Genomic DNA, 15,628 nt, shown 5'->3' on the forward strand with positions numbered 1-15,628 from the left:
CAACCAAACGTGATCCCATACATACAGGCTGTAGTAACAAAATCCCAGTTGACAAGCCGGCCCACCTTTTATGCACGGAAAACCTTACCAGCCTTATTTATATATAGCCCTTCATTTCTCCACTCATATATTAATACGATGTACTCCAAAATGGGGAATTTAAAGTTAAACCAATCATTATCGAAGACCTTGGTGAACTTGTTCATTGTTCTAGCCATTGGCATTGCTCTCTTTCTCTCGGTAGGTTCACAGTGTCGTGCAAGGCCCTCGTCTCTGGCAAAGTTTTCTGCATTCCGAGCTGAGAATACATTGGGGTCAAGATATAGGAATCTTGGAACTATGCTTCCGAAAGGTCAGCCTGTACCACCATCTGGGCCTAGTCCCCAGATAAACTGATCACCATACCTGTTGCAATATTGTCTAGTGAAAACCATGTTTAACAAGTAAAGGATAATGATGCAGTTGAGGGGTAGCGTCAGTTATGGGTGTCTTTTTCTTGTATACGTTGTATTTATAGTTGTAGCAAACATGTAGAGGGTTTCTTCAAACGTTGAGTCGATTTTGTTGATCACGCCTTAAAAAAATAAATGCAGACAAAGAATTGAATGTTTAGGCACTGGACATTCACTTGCTTCTCTTTTTAAAGGATAGCCACCTTGGTTTGCTAAGATGTAAGATGGTATTTCAACAACACGTGCATGAGTAGCTTATTATCTCCAATTACCTGATTCGTAACTCAATATAATAATTAGAATGTTAAAAACTGTCAGCAAAATAGAAATGCCGACCCATAATATTAAAAACTATCAACAAGCTATTGATGTTGTGACAATAAGATATATGAGATCACATTATGTTGGTATAAGGTTTGTGTGTAATCTTTTCATCTTTTGATGAAGAAAAAGCATCCTTATCCTTATTGTCATATGATTTTTAGTCAATCTTGTCAAATCATGGATAACCAAGAAAAAACAATCCAAGAGAAGTACTAATGGAAGGAGGAAAAAAAAATTCCTAATTGGAAGCATACATGTCCAATCAGGTTGACTAGTAACCACAATATTGAAGTGGCTGTTGAATTAATTGTCACATCCATTTATCTGATAAATTATTTTAAAAATAATAAGAATTTAAAAAAAGAAAAAATTGTTAAAAATAGAATAAATTAATTCAACTAATTTTTTAATTTTATCTAACCAGTTGGTATCGATTTACGAGTCAATTAATTTAACCCTTTGAATCGATATCTCGATCAATTTGTGATCTAATTGGTTCAACTGGTCAATTCAATCTAATTCCAAAATCAATAGAACTAAATTAGAATATGTATTTTTGAATTAGGACAACTTATCTTAACTTATTATTCATTAATAAAAATACTGTTATTTATCCTTAATTATACAAAATATATTAAATGTTAACATAAAATAATTTTTATATATTTTAAAATTTTAATGTATACTTTGCCTATTGAACTTGACTACTAACACTTAGGTATTATTTGATAAATTGAAAATTTAAGTATTAACTTAAATTATAAAATTTATTTAGTATATTAATTAAAATTAAGTATAAAATGTAATTAGATTGTCTAATTTTTAAAATTTTAAAGGTAACTTATTTAAAAGATAATGTTAAAAGAATTGAAAAAAATCACATTAAATGATATGTAGCTCATTAACTACTTATTAGTTTTAACCCCTTTTCATTGAAAGATTCTATTTGTTTTTTAGTTTAGATAATTAAACCTGCTTAAAAAATTAAATAAATTGAAAATTAATATTTTCTAACTTATTTAATTTTTTCAATAGGTTATTAAACAAGACTTTAGTTGGTGTCTAATTTTGATAGACATAATTGATGTCTAAATTTAAAATTCATCACACATTGTCATTAGAATATGATGACGTGATACATGACACATAACAACCTCAAATCATGACATGTGGTAAACATTAATAAAAATATATTAATATATATAATTATAAAAACTATTTTACGTTCAAAATAAATTTGAATAAACGAAAGCCCAGGTTCAGATAAATTTTATCCATGTTCATTATGGAAGTAAATTTATATTTTTTTTTAATTTCAAAATAATAATATAAATCAATGATATTTTTAGGAATTTTTTCCACACTAAATATAAACGATGAAGTTGAAGGAAATTTTAAATAATGAAACAACATGTGAATCGATTGAGCAACTCGATCCAAAGTATTTGGCCCAGTTGTACTTTATTTTTCAATAATAGGCTCGCTTGCTTATTTTCCCCTTTGTGTAATTTAGCTCTTGACGGACTCAACCCTTCTTATGTTGCAAAGTCCACTCTTCCAGTAAATCGAAACGTTATTTGGTACATCCTTTCTTTACTGCCACTGTCTTTCCTTGTTTTTCTCTCTACCACCATCCACTTACCATAATTTTGGTCTTTATTGTCTTCTCCTTGCTTTACCACCTTTAAAAATAAAAATAAAAAATTTAAATTTTAATGGGATAAAACTTGATAAATAGGTTCACATTGACTCCTAAATTTTTTCCGCTCCATTTTGACCCTAAACTTGAAAATCATTATTCATTTAAGTCTATTAAGTTAATAACGGTAAAAAAAAATAGAATAATGTAACATTTGGCTCCTTAAACTTGAGAAGTAGATCTACATTGCCTCTCACTTGATAACTAGATTCACTTTGATACTTGTGCTTTTTTTGGTCCATTTTGAACTTAACAACTAGGTTCGCTTAAATTCTTGATCTTGAAAATTTTTAAAGTTTGATGATGTAACACTTTGAGATTGTCCCATAATATCACTTGAAAAATAACAAATTTTTAGATGATGGTGTGGTATAATCTCAAAATGTCATATTCAGTGTTTTAATAATCGAATCAATGGTTGAACAAGTTAGTCCATTGGTTCTTGATTCAACCAGTTCAACCATCGGACTAACAATAAATAAATAAAAATTCATAAAAATATAAGTAAAATATTTTGATATTGTACTGCATCATCATTTAAGAATTTTTTATTTTTCAAACTCAGAGTGTCATATCATCAAACTTTTAGATTTTTCAAGTTTAAAGATTAAAATGGACCTAATTGTCAATGTTATGCTATACGTCGGTAATAGTAGTAGGAATTATTGCAAAGTAATAAGAAAGAAAAATAAGAACAAGCACATTTTACATGGAAAACTCTTTTCGGGGAAAACCACGAGCAGAAGAGAAAAAATTCATTAATGTTGAAAAAACCACAATACAAGAGGAGATCGACTGCACATATTTTAAGGGTTAAACAACCCTATTGTAATCAATTTCTAATAGAAGTTCAACTTGTGCGGCATGGTCCTGTTATAGTCCTTTTCGACCCTCGGTCCTTCGCCCCTACAGATCCCCCTATTTTGCTTTTTTATTTTATTTCTCTAACAAGTGACAAGATTTGAGTCACACAACTCTGAGTCAAGATCAAAATAAACCATAAAAAGTATAGATACCAAAGTGAACCTAGTTGTCAAGTCAAAGTGGACCTACTTACCAAATTTAGAAGCCAAAAGTTACATTTTTTTTATCCTTAATAGAATGTAATTAAGTAAATAACAATTTTTAAGTTGAAGAATCAAAATAAATTAAAAAAAGTTTAGCTCTAAAAAATTACATTATCCCAATTTCAATTGTACCCAGCATATTTAAAGAAAAAAACATAACCAGAGCCAACTAGAGGGCAGAGTGAGGCCCGCCAGACCCATACCATACAGTCTGTTAATCATCTCTCATAAACCCTAATTTTAACTATCGATTTTCCCCTAAACCCTATTCTCATTGAAACAGCCTCCTCTCCAAGTTTTCAGACCGATCCTTCTTTCAGCGTAGCGATGAAGCTTGTTATTGGATCAAATCTATGGACCTATTCTTGCATTTCTAGGATTCTGAGAGTTGTCGCCTACTCCACCAACACCCTTAGCCCCAACGCCTCCCCTTCAAAGCCACCATACACTCTGCCCATCCGCGTCTCTTGACCCGGACATCCCAAAGCTTCCATCGTCCCTGTCCTCAACCAATGGCTCAAAGAGGGCAAAGCCATCAAGCATTCCATGCTCCAAACTATAATCAGACATCTCTGCAGTTTCGGACGCTTCAAACAAGCCCTTGAGGTACACTTCTACGTAACATGAAGCCATAGGAAACCTTTTTTTTCTTTTTCTTATAAATTTTGCCGAGTATTCTAAGATTGCCCCATATTCATGTCACCCCTGGATATTCAAAAGTAATATTTTGGCAGGTATCCGAGTTTATGAGCGAAGAAATGAGGTATGGTATTTCAGTTGGCGACATGGCTGTGAGGCTGGATTTGATCTTGAAAGTTCACGGTGTTGAACAAGCTGAGAAATACTTTGATAGTCTTCCTGACACTATGAGAACTTTCCAGGTATATGGCGCCCTTTTAAATTGCTATGCGCACAAGTGTTTAGAAAAAGAAGAGGCCACTGTACAAATTATGAGGGAATCGAGGCTTCTTAGTAATGCAGTCTCCTTAATGTGATATTAAACCTCTACATCGCCTAGGAAAACATGACAAGTTGGATGTCCTAGTGCAAGAGATGAAAGAAAAGGGAATGAAGCATAATGCTTTCACCAACAATATTTAGCTGAATGCCTATGCATTCTCTTCTGATATTGAGGGGATGGAGAAATTCCTGACCACAATTGAAAATAATGTTGAAGTCTCTGTGGATTGGCATGCTTATGTTGCTGCTGCAAGTGCATACTTGAAAGCCAGGTTAGCTGAAAAGGCTTTAGAAATGTTGAGTAGAGCAGAGTAACTAGTTACTCAGGCATCAAGAAAGCATGCTTCTGAAAGATTCCTCACACTGTATACTAATCTAGGGAGAAAAGATGATGTATATCGTATATAGAGGTTGTATGGGAACTTGGGGAAATTCTTTAACTCTAGCTATTTATGAATGATAAACTCATTGGTAAAGTTGGATGATTTGGATGGTGTTGAGAGGATTCTGGCAGAGTGGGAGTCTGGATACTCATATTATGATCTCGAATTCCAAATGTGATGATCAGTGCCTATTGCAGAAAGGGTTTTATCAAAAAGGCTGAAGCATATACAGTCAGTCTGATAAAAAGAGGTGTGATTAAAGAGCCTGATGAATTTATTTTGAATAGTTTGGCTACTGGATATCAAATGGATGGGCATATGTCAAAGCCAGTGGAAACCATGAAGGCTGCAATCTTGTCTGGCAGTTCGGGATGGAAACCTAACTTCTGTGCTGTTTGTCTCAAATTCTTAGAAGGAGAGGATAACTTAGAAGCAGCTAAAGAGCTGTTGCAGCTGCTTCAGGTCAAAGGCCATTTGTCAAATGATGTTTATAATGGATTTGTTAAGAATATTTTGGACGGAAACATGGATGTCGGTGCCCTTGACCAGACAAAAGGAGCAGTAAAACTCTTGATGAGGGAAGTACAAGGACTCATGAAGGTCAAATTGAGGCTAATAGCTGACCTTTATATCTAGTTGACCTGTCAAAACGATTGCTACAGTCTTTCTCCCGCATTAATTATCTGCTCTTGTTGTTGCTTGATTAGTCTCTGTACTTTGGTTAGGCATCTAATTGAGATATCTGGTAGTTCGTAAAGGTCCTTGATTTCATAAAATTTGCAGATATTATTTTGAAAACTCTACCTTCCTATGGCAGTGACCTAAGTTGATTTAGGAAAGGCTATTGATGCTGACTTGTTTCATGGTATGGGAGACTGTTGCACCATCAGACTAGCTCCTAGCCTAGTATTGAGTTGTGAGTGCTACACGCCTTACTTGCTGGACATTCTATCTGGACCGGATCCGTATTTCCTTCAAAAAATAAGGGGCCACTAGTCATTCTAAGTTCCATTCCCATTGAAATGGTTAGTTACCCTCCCCTGACGGCCTTTTTATACGGCTCCCACTTTTGAAGGGGGAATGACATTGGGATCTCGGATTTCCTAATAATTATTCAACATCTCTGTCTATACTGACTTCTACTTTTCCATATATTTACAAATCAATGAAAAATAAGATTTCTTTTCTGAAAATTATATCTTTCTATTGCAAATAGCAGTTTCTAGAAAATAGACATGATTACTCACTAAGACATAAGCAGTCTACTAGTAGCAGGGAAAAAAAGGCAGTTCACTACTCCTAAATTTTGTATTTTCCTCAGTATCATCAATCTGTAGTGCATAGGTGACATTCTTTGCAAAAATTGCCTAACCACAATATGATCATCGTCAAAGTACTCCTATGCCTGTGCCTACAACATACATCTGACGTTTATATAGTGAAGGTGAATGACCAAGTGTAAAGACCTTTTGTGGAGTGATATTGGGTTTCCAAGTCAAATTAGAGTTTAAGCTAAGCTCATCCTTATGGAATGGCATTCACGAGAACAAGATATTTGATAGGATAGATAACCATGTGGGGGCATATGGAAGATGCGGAATCTAGCTATCTTTTTTTTAAGTATTTCCAACCTCTTCTTTAACGCCGTGCAGAATTTTTTCGTCCAACTTGATCCATTATATACGTTTACTTTGATTTTGCTTGTATCACAAATTGGGTTGGTTGGTTTCGTATAATAAATCTATGCCTATGCCATCATAATATTTTGAGTCTGTTACTAAAATTTTATTTGGATAGTCAATAAATAATATATTTGGATATGGATTTTAAAATCTCACATTTTTTTTCTCTTTTCGTCCATTGTCTTCAAATTAAGTGACAATACTGTTTTTGTCCTAGTACTAGTATGTAATCACTATCAATGTGTTTCAATATATTGTTGCAAGTTTTTGACATATATATTTATAGTAATTTTTAATTTTTTATTAAATTATTTATTATATACAATATACATATAAATAACTCTTAATTACATGTGTATAAATATATTTATATGCAAATATAAGTTTAAAAATTATTATTTAGATTCAATAACTTAATTTAACAAATTAAAATTTAAACATTAGGTTTAAAATAACAAAATGTTGTATCAATCAAAATGGGCCAATACAAGTATATATAGCCTGAAATGAGTCAAAACATTTTAGAACAATTAAAATACACCTAAAATCTTAACTAGAATGGAACCCAAACTACGTTGTACTAGTTAAAGATCGGAACAGTACGTGTCAGTGGTACAACCAGTACCAACTACCATGACTCAAAATACAAACTTTTTTATCGTTTATTTTCATTTGTTTCACCCAACACAACCCTTTCACTACATATGTTGATGTCGTCACCGCGTTTCGTTGTTGCCACACTTATCAAATGCTCATGTAACAAAACTACCTTGAAATGGTATTTATTACTAAAAGAATTGTTATATATTGGCTTTTTCTAAAAAAAATTTAACTCATAATAATTTTATGTCTTGAAATAACAATACTTAAGTGTTACTATTTTTTAAAATTAATAACAATTCTATATTTTTTCAAAAGCTAGCTAAATTTCATTTCAGCTTTTAACAACTTGATGAACACTTATGCTAGATCACATTCACAGCACCAATGAGAGTTAAACAAACAAATAGTATAAAGCTCAAATTTAGGGTCATTGCTAACGGATGTTGTAGTGGCTTCTCAAAATGTGTTGGTCAAAAATTTGCCTTAAGCAAAGCCCCATAGTTTTTTCCACCTAACATGGAAGGATTGGCAGCAATCTACTTCTTATTGCAACAATAATCAAGCTTGTTAGACTTAGGCACATGGCAACCTTTCATTTCATTCACAGATCCCAAGCTCTCTTTTTTCCACTGAATATCCAGATACTAACTCCACATCGTCGAACAAAATGTGAGTGAGATTGGCACTTGGCAGTGCATGCTAGTCATACTTCTCCTTCCAAGTATAGAGTAAAAAGAAGACCCAAGATAGAGCCAGCAGAATATCACCTATCATTTGTCTCGGCCAATCCCAAGCCATTGATAAGTGAAGGAGTACACATCCTTTGGCGAAAAAGCTCTGGAATAGGTTGTCTTTAATAAAGGCTACCATGAACACCAAGAACCCAACTACAAAGAGAAGCAACCCAACAAATGAATTGGATGTCTGAATTAACAATTGGTCATGTGGGGTTGACCCTAAAAGCTTTTGAGCCGTTTTAACACCGTGGCCGAGTATATAGATCTCGTAGAGATAGAACATTATTAAGGATCCACTCGTTATGGCAATCACGGAGTGGAGAATGCAGATTACAAAGAACACGGACAAACCCATTGTACTCGATCGTCTATCTATACAATTCCTTGCATGGATCTTCTTCCCATTGTCTTCACAACAACTTCTAATGAAGATTCAAGAAAAGATACATATTTGATAAGGCCAATATAGGAGCTGATCATAGCAATAATAAAAAAGCAAAGGAATCCAGTCAAGGAAGCCCTGAACAGAAACGAAATTTACAAAAAGGGGTTAACAAATTTATGACAATCAGAATAAAAATAAACCATGAAACCTGCAGACATACACACCAAGGGAAAAACCTCGATCCTTAGATAAAAAATGAAAAGAAAAGAGAAATAATTAATGACCAAAGAGGTAAGGATCAAAGAAAAAAAGTTAAAGAGTATTGCAAGAGAGAGGGGAAAAGGGCGGGTTAAGGTTGAGGTTGAAAAGTTGAATGAAGGGAAGCTGATCTGGAATTGCGATTAAATTACCAAACTCTGAGCTGTGGGGTTCGATTTTGACAGTTTTCTGATTTTTGTGCCTCATCCAAGTTTTATCAGTTCCTGCGTGGATATTATTTTATATTTTATTTTAGTTTAAGTTTAAATTATGCTTTCAAAATTTTTTAGTTTGATTGTAAATATTGGGAAAAAAATTATATAATAAATATTTTTATTAAAATTTTAAATAAAAATTAAATATATATTTGGTTGAGAAGATAAATTTAAATGTTTAGAAATCATCTTATTATAGATTTAAATATTATTATGATTGATATAAAAAGTATAAAAATACAAAAACAGTTGTATCTTAGTAAATTTATATCTAAGTTAAATGAATAACAAAGCCTGAATAGATTCAAAATTCTAATGTGTAATTGCACTTCTATTAGTTTCTAAATTTAATCTAATTGGTGTTGGTGGTATTTAATTTTGATAGAATTAAATTATATAGGGTGTTGGGTAGATATTGTTGATATTCACTAAAATTAAAGATGGCAGTTTGTGAGTTGGGAAGGTGTTCCAGCAAAGTCTGGGCTTTAAATTTTATCTATCCTGCTTTCTTGGTGTTGAGAGAAAGTATTTATGGAGAGGGGTTAGTTTGGCATGGATCCTATCCATCTTCTACTCCACTCCATATGTGTAAAGGTACAGTAATAAATGTCAACTAAGAATATTATTAGAATTGATATGAGGAGGAACTATGTGAGATAAATAAGCGATTGTCAAACCTAGGGTAATAGATTGACAGGTCTTGACAACAACTTTTCTCCATATATATTTTTAGGGATTGTTTGGGGTTTGGGAAATACAACATAAAAAAAATTAGAGTTTTATTTTTTTTTTTCAAAACAAGAATTTGATTGTAATATCTAAAGTAATGGACACTTAATTAAAATTGTACCTTTCCAATTCTTTTAGGATGAACACTTCAATTGAGTAGTCTTCTCCGCTATCCTCAAACTCACGTCTGCCGATTATCAGTGTAATTTTTCTAAACTTTTGAATTAAGTTGTAAAAAAGAAATATCTTTATAAATTTTCTGAAATAATTTTTTCAGAGAATTTTTTCTTGAATTCAAGTGTGTTTTAAATAATGACCCAACATTCTCTTTTTATATAGAGAGAGTTTAGAGAGTTTAACTATGATTAAACTTAATCACTTTAATATTAAATTTAATCTAATATTTACTATCAAAATAAATATTAGATTAAATTTAATATTAAATCTATTAAAATAATTTTATTTTTGGAATAGTTAATATAAAATTAAATTCTCTGATAAAGTCCCAATAGGAGTGTAATTCTTCTACTGTTCAAGCACCAAAGACCCACCGCAGCTGACCAATTTTCGAGCACCAGAATGCCGCCGTCACAGCTTTTGGCACCTTGAGCTGGTTTGATTTTTGTTGATTTAGTCTGGGCCAATGACAGCTCGGCTGGTCCAATCCAGCCACTGGTTGGACCGTCAACCCGATTCGACCAATTTTTGGATCTTGGTCTCAGTTTTGGCCTCCCAAATCCAATTTACGATCTTAGGTCCAATTTTCAAGTTCAATTGCCCATTGGGTTAATTGTCTGACTTGAAAATTAATTTCCAAGAATATCATATTAATTTTAATTAATTTGATGAATTTAATTTTACTTAATCAAAATTAATTTTCCCAAAAATTATTTAAATTTTCCAAATTAATTTTTCATAAAAACTCTTTAATCAAATTCTCTTGTTGAATAATTCTTACAACTGTCTAATTTAATTCCACATTGAATAAATTGACTCAATTAAATTATTTTTAAAGTCATAAAATTTACTTCTAATTCAAATGCAGTCCGTTCGAGCTTTTTTTGAGCTAATGGAGGGACTAATCAGACATATACAATTAGACTCTAGTTGTCGAAACCATTTTCAAATCGAGTTTTGGAAAGTGGGAATTGATTTTATAAAAACGAAAACGGGAGTCGCCACCAATCTTTTTAGGTGTGATTGGACCACCTTTAAAATATTTTGTTTTAAAATCATTAGTTTTGGTCCACGAAATAAAAGAACGGGTTCGGGAGTCGGTTACGTACGAGGAAGGATTAGCACCCTCGTAACGCCCAAAAATTGGTACCTAATTGATTATCAAATGTCTTTAATGTCGAAAGAAAAAAAAATTAAGATGTAGTCCTCTTTAAAATATTTTAACTTTGAAAATTGGGATTCACAAGCGTCAAAGTATTGACATTAAGTTATCCCTTTTTTGAAATTCCTATCTCGAAACAGCAAAACGCTATATCCAATAAGTTAGGACATACTGCTTTGAAATTCCAATATAGTGGCTTGCATTTAGAAAACCTCTAAAAAAACTTAGAATGGTACTTAATTATTCGAATTCAACGAGAAAAGTGGCAACCCAATAAGTTAGGGCACTGCTTTCTCGAAATTTCCAAACACCAAGCATTGCCTTATTTGCAAAAAAAATCTTATTTCGAGGTAACAAATAAATGAATAAAACGAATAAAAAGATAATAACAAATAAGCTAGGAAATATTCGAGATTAAAAAAAACTAATAATAAATAAACAATCATTATGTAAGACTAAAGAATGATAGTATAGTGAAGATAATAATAATATTAATAGTAATAATACAAATAAAAATTTTGGAATGATGTGTGAAATTATATATATGTATGTGAATATATAGATAAGTAAACAATATATATAGTGAGTGAAGAGTAAAAGGTAAAACAAGTGTATTTAAAGAGTAATGGGTAAAAATATAATAATAGTGTAATAGTAGTAATAACGTAATAGTATTAGAAATATACGATATATAATATTGAAGGTAAATACATAATATATACATATTAGAAATAATCATAATATTAGAAACAACTATTAATAATACTACATAAATATATATATAGTAGTAGCATATACATGATATAGTTAAAAAATATATAAAGTGAGATAATATGATAAATAGAAAAATATATAAACGATATAATATTAGGGCATATGTAAAACAATAAAAATACAATATTAAAAGATATATATATAATGTATACATAATATAATATTAAAATATTTACATGGTATATACATAATAATGTAAAAAATAAACTATTAGTAATATTATAAATATACATATAGTAGTAATAATAATATAAAGGTATTTCATATAAACAGGTATGCACGTGAAAAAAAAAAGAAAAGAGAAAAATAATAATTACAAAAGTATGAAATCAAAATAATATGTAGAAACATGTTTATTCTAAAAAGAATAACTGAAACTTAATTGAGAGAAGAAACAAAATCTAATAGATAACTTACAAGTAAAACAAATTATTGAAACAGAATTTTGGGCTAAAATTAATTGAGTATAAATGTCCGAGATCTAAAATTAAAAATGCCCCAAATCTTAAAATACCGCGCAAAGGGGGCAAATTGAAATAGCACACAGACTGCAGGGCCAATTTAAAATAATATAAAACTTAAATATGGCCCGATTGAAGGCTAGCACAAAGGAAGGGACCAATTGCGCAAATTACCCAATTAAAGGTAACATGCATGGTCCCAAGCAAAAAAGTTGATTTCACTCCCCCCATGTTTTATTATTAATTAAAAACTACTCCCCACACTACTTTGTTTTATTATTAATTAAAAACTACTCCCCCATACTATTTTGTTTTTATTATTAATTAAAACCATTCCCCCATACTATTTGTTTTTATTATTAATTAAAACCATTCCCCCATACTATTTTATTTTTATTATTAATTAAAACCATACTTTATTTTCTCTTTTTTTTTAAGAAAAAAAAAACAAAAAAAAGAGTTAAAACACCACCTTACCACCCTACATTCATTTTTCAAAATAAAAAGAAGGCTCTCAACTCTCTCAACCTTTCCCCTCCTCCGGTCATCGGACCAGCCATCAACCGTCACGCCGGTCACCGGCCACCGACAGCGGCGCCGCCGTCCACGGTGGGCGAAAAATCTTTCGAGGCCCTTTTTCATTTCTCTTCTCGAGTAGAGCCCGGATTTGGGGTAAAACAACCCAAAAACCTTCAAAAATTAATGAGAAACACCATAAAACTCAAGAATCCATTCGGATTCCGGCCACCGATCCTTGGCGGTGGCTTCCTCGATCGTCCACAATGTTGGAAAACCGAACACTGGTAAGTTCCTTTCCTCTTTTCCTCTTTTTTTATTTTTCAAGTTTTTTTTTGTGTTAAAATATTTGTAAAATAGATAAAATGAACGAATAGAAAGAAGATCAAAAATAAAAATAAGGAAAAACACCTTTTGAACTTATTTTCTCCTTTTGATTTCTCCCGAAAATCTCTGTAATACAACCCCCCTTAATACAATCTCTTCTCTCCAAAAATCAATCGATTCTTCCTCAAAATACCATCGATCTCCCCTCTACAATCGGTTCTAGTATGGCCTTTTATAGCCATTTACAAACTTTATTATATATATTTGCTATCTTTTCTTCTTCTTGTATGGTAGGCAAACGGTGGTGGAGGCATGTGCCACTTGGTAGTGGTTGGAAGTGGGTGGTTGAGGCTTGCGGCTAGGGTTTCTAATTTCTGAAAATAGGTTGTGGGCTAGGGTTTCTAAGCTTTTGGGCTTCTTTTAGGTTTTAATTTTTGGGTTGTAATTGGGTTGGTAGCTTTGTTTGTAAATGGACTTTTAATGGGCATTTTGATTTTTTTCTTTATTTTTTTTCAAAATTTGGTTTATTTATTTTAAGGCCCAGGCAAAATATGGGTTCTACACTAGTAATTACAATTATGTCTAGAAGTATTGTTTCGATAATTCACAATTACTTAATTATGGAGTCACTCTATAAGAAGTACCATGATTGAAACCTCCTTATTGTATACTCTTTACGAAAGCAATTTATCTAACTGCTTTGTCTAATAACCTCCTCATGTGTATGTTACTCTCATGTGATATCATTGATTTCTTTGAATTAAATTCGTTCACTCAATACAATCCTATTTTATCTGATTGTCACCATTGTATCTTCTTAATTATTAATATGACCACTATAAAAAAATGATTGTGATAAATTGCTCATTTAAGAACAAGCAACAAATGACCACGTTCCATATTTATCAATCCATACAATGCTAATGATAGGATACTGTTAACTCTTTAATTGCGTTTTGAATTCCACTGTTACTACTAAAACCATGCCATACACAAGTCATGTACCTAATATACCAGCTATTGGCTCAATCATCTTTAGATTATAAGCCTCCACTTATGTCAAAACACATGAGTTACATACGTATGGTCAGTGACTAACTCAGGATTTAAGTAAATCACACCATGAATGTCACAAGTGAATTAATTCACAAACGAATTCAGAAATAATTCATCGTGGGTTCAGTCCAATGTATCATTCTGCCAATGAATATATCTATGTCTCTACCTATGGAGTCAACTGCTCCGATAGCCAGATGGATTCAATTATAATTGTAGATGACATAATAATCCTTTTCAATATTTAAATCAAATGCTCATTTTGATTCTTTTACGGGTTACAGACTCTATAGATTATCTACTAAAGTAAATTGTCTTTCTCGCAATGTAAATGTCCTTACAATGTTAATTATCATCAGTTTGAACTTAGATAATTAATGAGCTAATATTTATTTGTCACAATTTAGCTATGCATGCAAAATATGAAATACAAAAATACAAAAGATATAACAGTGAAATGTGGAATTTATTTATTCATCATTCAAATACATAAAAAAACAATTATATGTTTATTACAATATCGGTACATTTTCCAACGCACCTTATGTGACGTAGAGCTTTGGCAAGGCAATGTTATGACTATTTTCCCGATGAGGCTACAAGGTTGAGTTTCATTGAGTTTTTCCTCTTAGATGTAGGTGTCGGGCGGTTTGGCGAGGGATGAGATGGTGTGGGAATAACAATTACCCCTAAATGAAATGTAGGTTATAAGTGATGTGAATTGAGTCGAATCTCTAGTGGAGCTCTTAAGAGTTCTAGTGAGGTCCGAATAGATTTTAAAATGTCATGATTATTGCCATGATAATTGTTTCTTTGTTTTAATTGCTTTAAGACACTTGTTTGCCTTTGATTGTTTTTTTTTTCAAAATTCATTGTTTTTCTTCAAAACATTGTTCTTTTATCTTTATGCTTTTAATTTCTCATCTTTTAAAATGGACACTAATTCTTCGAGATTTCAAGCAAATGATGCTCCAGTGGAAGGTGAAGAACGGTAATGTACCACCAATATGGAGGAGATTACTACCATGTTGCTATTGCAATGCCTCAAGCCGTCTTACTATAAATATCAGTTCTTAGTTCCATTAAGATCATATGGCACAAGCAACGTTACAATGGATGGGAGGGGGTTTTATCGCCATTTGCATTTTTCGGAAGTGCGCTTTCACTTGGCCCTCCATCCCTAGTTTGTAGAGTTGATACAATTGTACAATGCTGCCCCCAGACCACTAAGTATATGAATATATGGTAAAGTTAAATGGAATAAGTTTCTAAAATTAGTTTGCACGACATTATATTCAAAAGCTAGACTAGTATTAAGAGGTGGAAAAACGAACTAGCAAAGGTATAAATTAGAGCCATCTCAATTAGAGGGGTTTTTAGAGCTTTCTTCAATTGCTTTTGCTTAGTTAATAGGGAAGCTCCCATTTCCAAAAAATAATGACTTACTCAAAGGCATTTATCAGCTTAATGTTTTAGGGAAAAAAAATTAAGAGAGAAATACAACAGAGGAGATGAGGTCATTTGGTACATCTTTATTTCACTAGTTTTCTAATTTAGGCATTGGAACAAAGAATACTTAAATCTAGGATAAGGCTTCTATAGCAAACCGCATGGGCCCAAATTGCTTAAAAAACTATTTTGGCACCACATAGGGAGCACTT

General features: G+C 32.1%; 1 protein-coding gene and 1 pseudogene across 1 annotated transcript; one reads left to right on the forward strand and one right to left on the reverse strand.

Moving 5' to 3' along the window:
- The first annotated feature begins 3,673 nt into the window (after positions 1-3,673).
- Positions 3,674-6,722, forward strand: LOC107934699 (pentatricopeptide repeat-containing protein At2g20710, mitochondrial-like; annotated as a pseudogene).
- A 590-nt stretch (positions 6,723-7,312) lies between these two features.
- On the reverse strand, positions 7,313-8,646 carry LOC107934715 (uncharacterized). The gene has a single exon (XM_016867199.2). The coding sequence runs from the start codon at positions 8,260-8,262 to the stop codon at positions 7,870-7,872; it is 393 nt and encodes a 130-aa protein (XP_016722688.1). The 5' UTR covers positions 8,263-8,646; the 3' UTR covers positions 7,313-7,869.
- Positions 8,647-15,628: the final 6,982 nt, after the last annotated feature.

The sequence above is a fragment of the Gossypium hirsutum genome, chromosome A12, assembly GCF_007990345.1.
Source record: "Gossypium hirsutum isolate 1008001.06 chromosome A12, Gossypium_hirsutum_v2.1, whole genome shotgun sequence".
NCBI classification, from domain to species: domain Eukaryota; kingdom Viridiplantae; phylum Streptophyta; class Magnoliopsida; order Malvales; family Malvaceae; genus Gossypium; species Gossypium hirsutum.

What these genes read in the sequence shown, in the direction of transcription:
- LOC107934715 (XM_016867199.2), bottom strand. Translation starts at nt 8,262, where the DNA reads ATGGGTTTGTCCGTGTTCTTTGTAATCTGCATTCTCCACTCCGTGATT.